Genomic DNA, 4,675 nt, shown 5'->3' on the forward strand with positions numbered 1-4,675 from the left:
TTTATCATATTTCTGATTCTCTCATTTTTATTCGGGTGGAACATACCCTCTTTCTTTAATTCTGAATTATATGAAATTATATTATAACAATCCCTGGGATCTCTGAAACTCAATTATTGGTACGAAATGGCACTCGCCGAGAGCAAAATGAAGAGTCTACCAACGAATTCGTTTATGTTGAGTCTTGGAATAATGGTTCGTGTACAAATATTTTCGATTAACATCAGGAAATTATGCCGTTGATGGTTTTTTCCCGTCAAAACAAAAAAGAACACACAAAGTGTGTTCTTGAAAAAATTGTGTATACAGTAACTGAGTGCTGGGATCGATGACAGTCCCGGTTGCCAGAAACGGCGCAAGTATTCCTTGTTCAAAGTACCTGTGCCTATAGGCGTTTAATGAAACTGAACGTTAATACAGATTTAATCTCACATATATCTCATTTTATTAATATAAATATTAGTTTTTATTGACTTAATAATATAAGCTTTAGGCACTAAACATATTTGAAGCTTAAAATTATAAGCTTATTCTTAAAATTTCTTCCAAAACGGCGACATTTTTCAATTTATAAACTCCAGTTTGGGCTTCGGCATTATTCTTGGACACAAACGCGCCAACTTCGTGCTTTTCTCCAAGTTGTAGTAGATGATTTCCAAAATTAATACAGCCAAGCTAAGAAGCATAGCAGATACTAAAAAAAGTAGGGCCGGTAAGAAATGCTGTAGATCTACTTCGACCTCATAATTCTGACTTAGACTACAATCCAGTTGTGGTAACTGCCATTGATTATCGTTATGTTGCAAGAGCCCGGAGGTATGAAATTTCGCAATCGATGTTGTGAAGTATTCGCGAAACGGGGAACTTTTCGTTATACCAATACCAATGCGATAGGGTGGAATGAATGGCACATCTTGCAGATCGCAAAATTCCTTTTCGCTTAGTAATTCTAGAAAAAAATTGCGAAAGTACTTATTTATTAATTAGTTTTGAAATTATTTTCTATTGTCATTTCAAATTATACCTTTCAGTATGTAGTACATGCGATTAGCCGATACATGAAAAGCAAAACCGCCCTTCTTTATGCGTTCAGCGCCCTCTTCGATGTATAAAATATTTCTCTCACGGTTCTTGCAAACACGCTCTTTGTAGATTGCCATCCCTAGCGGCACTGTAGTTTTCTCAAAGGTTTCAATATTATATGGTATATTTTCTATGCCGATATCGAGGCTACTGTTGTATAGTGCCTCCAAATTGGTTATTGTGCGCGGTGAGACGGACAGCAGTGAGCCCACAATGAAAGCGCCATAAAATTGTTGCAACAACAAGCTAAACAGGCAAACAGAGAAAATGAGCGTTCGCGTTGAGGTGGCGGTGAAGGCGTCGTTTGAGGGTCCTTGCTGGAAAAATGCTTCCAATATGGAGAAAATCGCATAATCGAAACGCGTCTGAAAATGTGGATCTTTATTTATGAAGAAGCGATTTTCGTGATGCAAATGTAGTTGCAACAATAAAATGGTTAAGACAACGATCGCGATAACAGTGTACCAGACCTCTTCGACAAACGGCTCAAAGAAGATGTTACGAATGTCATTGCGATGCGGATGACGGAATATGAAGAAGACACTGCGAAGATATTGATGTTAAAGGTAAAGCTCACTTGTTTTGAAGGATGTGTGAGGTATGAGGATTCTACTTACAATTCCGTATGTACCGCTATTGTGTAATGTATTAAATGTACCCTGTTTGGTACAAAACGCATAGGACATAGTGAAAATTCCGCCTCACCGGAAAGCAATAATTTCATAACACCATCCCAGCTGCCATTAGGCGCCTGCTCACCCCAAGTTTTCCTCAGTGCTGGTTGAAAGCTGGAAATTTTGAAAGTGAGGTTATAAATGTACACGAGAAATGTTTCTAATTCCGAGGTTACTTTCCAAATAATCATAGATTTTCATTTTTGTTTATATTTTCTTTGTTTTAGCACAGCTAGACGGTTCTCTATGTTAGCTGGATAAATATAACCTTATTTTTATAGCTCGGTGTTTTTTTTCTTTCTCATAACTTGAACAGGAAATATTAAGCTTGCCAAGATGTACATATGTAATACCCAAAAAGAAGTAATGCCCATTGTGACGAACTGAGTAGATTTAGCTTGGTCCGTCTTACGGCTTTTTCGTCTGTCTGTATAAACACGAACTAGTCCCGTAGTTTTTGAGATATTGATTTGGAATTTCGAACCCGACTTTTTTTCATCAAGAAGCTGCTCATTTTTTGGAACGGTCGATCACGGATCACTATAGCATATAGCTGTCATACAAACTGTATGATCGGAATAAAGTACTTCTGATATCTTTAAAAAACTTGGCACGGGTTACTGTCAAAGGCATTGTTATAAATTGATATCATTTGGCTGCCATTCAAACTGAGCTATCAAAGTTCTTACAAGGAATTTGGAGTTTTGCGAACCGTATTATCTCATCTACTGGAATATAAAGTTAACATCGAAGTTAACATTTTTCTTGTTATGTTCTCAAACGTAATCGAAATCCCTATTAATTTTATTTTTTTAAATGTATGACAATAATAATTTTTAGATGTGAAGAAAGTTGTACGATATTAATGTAGCAAAAGGTGTAGAGTAGGTAGGTAATGGAGGGAAAGGTAGATAAGTTAAGACACAAACCCTTTATTTGAGATGAATTAGTTCTACGAAATATTAGCGAGCGGATCTGCTTATAAAGTAATATAATGTGTAGAATAATTAAAAAAAATTTACCTTACGTCAAATATTGGTTCCATTAACTTAACCAATTGGTAAGTTTTCCTTTGCATGGGGTCAAAATTTTTATGGTACAAGGAGTTCAAATAGTCCAATTCAGTCATATCGGCAGGCTGTTCCCGTATCTAAAGAGATTAAGGTCTGAGAAATTATCTCTTGAATAAAATAAGTCTGTAAAGTATACGCACCACTATTCCACCTACTAATTGTAGACCCTTAAAATTGCGACGCCTGTTGACGAAGGTTTGATGGAACCGTAAATTAAGTTTGAGACCTTCAGCGGGGCTCCAATAACCTTTCGGTTCAATATCCAACCAATCTTTTTGTATTTTGTAAATGTCGAAGAGTTGTATTGTATGGCTGAAATCGAAAGAATAAATCAATTGCAATAATTAGCCGCAGTCGAAAGAAATATTAATTACTTAATGACTAAGTTGGCGGCAGAGCAGATGGGAACCAATTTCTCTACATAAATTTAGTATATTGTGGACTTGGATACCGAATTTTCCTTCGAATTCATTCTGATCACAAAAATTCCATAGAATTAATATTGCTCCTAGTAAAAAAGAAAGTTTTTCTTTCAGTCGGAATTTTAAGCGTTTGGTCTCCAGTTCTTTTGCTTTCTTTCACCAGATACTATTATTTTTCTTTACAGTCTTCTTTTTCATAGGTCAGTTTTCACCAACGGCTCGGTTAATCGTTGGTCACATCGTGTCTTTATTTGCCGGGAATATTCAACAAATCTCCCGACAAAGTCAAATACTTTGAGACAGAGTCTCCATCTCACCACAAATATTCTGTAGCATTCTTATAGAATAATCCAATTTATTCTAGTATATTTCACACTCACTTGTCATCCAACCGGACACCGATTGTAATGTCCGCACTTATATTCACTGGCAGTGGCGTCATCACGCGGCGCACATTCGCCAGCGCTGCCGTCACCGTACGTTGCTTGGACATTATGAACCAGATGCGAGAACTGTTGAAACGCGAGCCCACATCGACACGCACTCTATATCCACCAGCATCGATGGTGTCAACACTAATCACATTTGAGCCCAAAACATACTGCTGCAACAACACATCCTCCAGCTGGGCCACATAGATACCGACGCGCGGTGAGTCATGATAGAAGAGTCTTTGAAAATCGGTAGCGTTTTTAGCGGATTTCGCTTGATGGACATCATAAAACTGAAGTGATGCCACATTAAGCAGTGCACGTAATGCATTATCCTTTAGCAAACCCGCCTGCTGTTGTGCTTGCTCTGTGTCGCTGTTGTAGGCGATAATGGCATGATGGAGGTGTTGTTGTTTCAAAACGTCAGCAAAAGCGTCAAATTCATAAGCATTCGCGGCCGCTGAAACACAGAGATTCCACTTGGATAAAAGCAATATGACAGTTGTGATGAGACTAGTGCGTCCACAAAGCAGTGCCGTCGCCAGTGTCTGCCGGCGAGCCGTAGTAGCGCCTTTTGGGGCGGCCATTGCACTGATTTGTCGTTGTCGCGCCTGACAAGTGCGTAGCAAAAATTGACGCTTTTATATAGCAAAGTGTCGGATAATTGGCAAATGGAGGGAAGGCAATTTGAGTCAGTGACTGAAGCATGATGTGCCCTAGAAAAGTACTGTTGGCCTATCAAGCAAAAACGACTAACAAGCCTTTGTACAGCCCCGCAAGGCAAACTACCCCCTTTAAAAATATATTTCGCTGCATTATTTAGCACAATTGATTTTTAATACTTTACATTTCACTGCAGCAAAATTCAACATTTACCGCTAGAAGTCTTGCAACTTCAATTTGCAACAGTAATATTTACAACAAAAATCGGTTTATTGCAACACCTGCAGTGCGGCATGCCTTCACGTACATAACGGCACCTTAATTATCGC

General features: G+C 38.3%; 1 protein-coding gene across 1 annotated transcript; it reads right to left on the reverse strand.

Annotated features, from left to right (window-relative positions):
• Positions 1-415: 415 nt before the first annotated feature.
• On the reverse strand, positions 416-4,284 carry LOC126765028 (glutamate receptor 1). The gene is made up of 6 exons (XM_050482618.1): positions 3,633-4,284; positions 2,971-3,142; positions 2,780-2,907; positions 1,701-1,871; positions 1,025-1,626; positions 416-949 (listed from the first exon to the last, which is right to left on the reverse strand). Exons 1-6 carry the CDS (start codon positions 4,268-4,270, stop codon positions 564-566), a joined length of 2,097 nt encoding a protein of 698 aa, XP_050338575.1. The 5' UTR covers positions 4,271-4,284; the 3' UTR covers positions 416-563.
• Between the last annotated feature and the right edge of the window lie 391 nt (positions 4,285-4,675).

This window comes from Bactrocera neohumeralis, chromosome 2, assembly GCF_024586455.1.
Source record: "Bactrocera neohumeralis isolate Rockhampton chromosome 2, APGP_CSIRO_Bneo_wtdbg2-racon-allhic-juicebox.fasta_v2, whole genome shotgun sequence".
NCBI lineage: Eukaryota > Metazoa > Arthropoda > Insecta > Diptera > Tephritidae > Bactrocera > Bactrocera neohumeralis.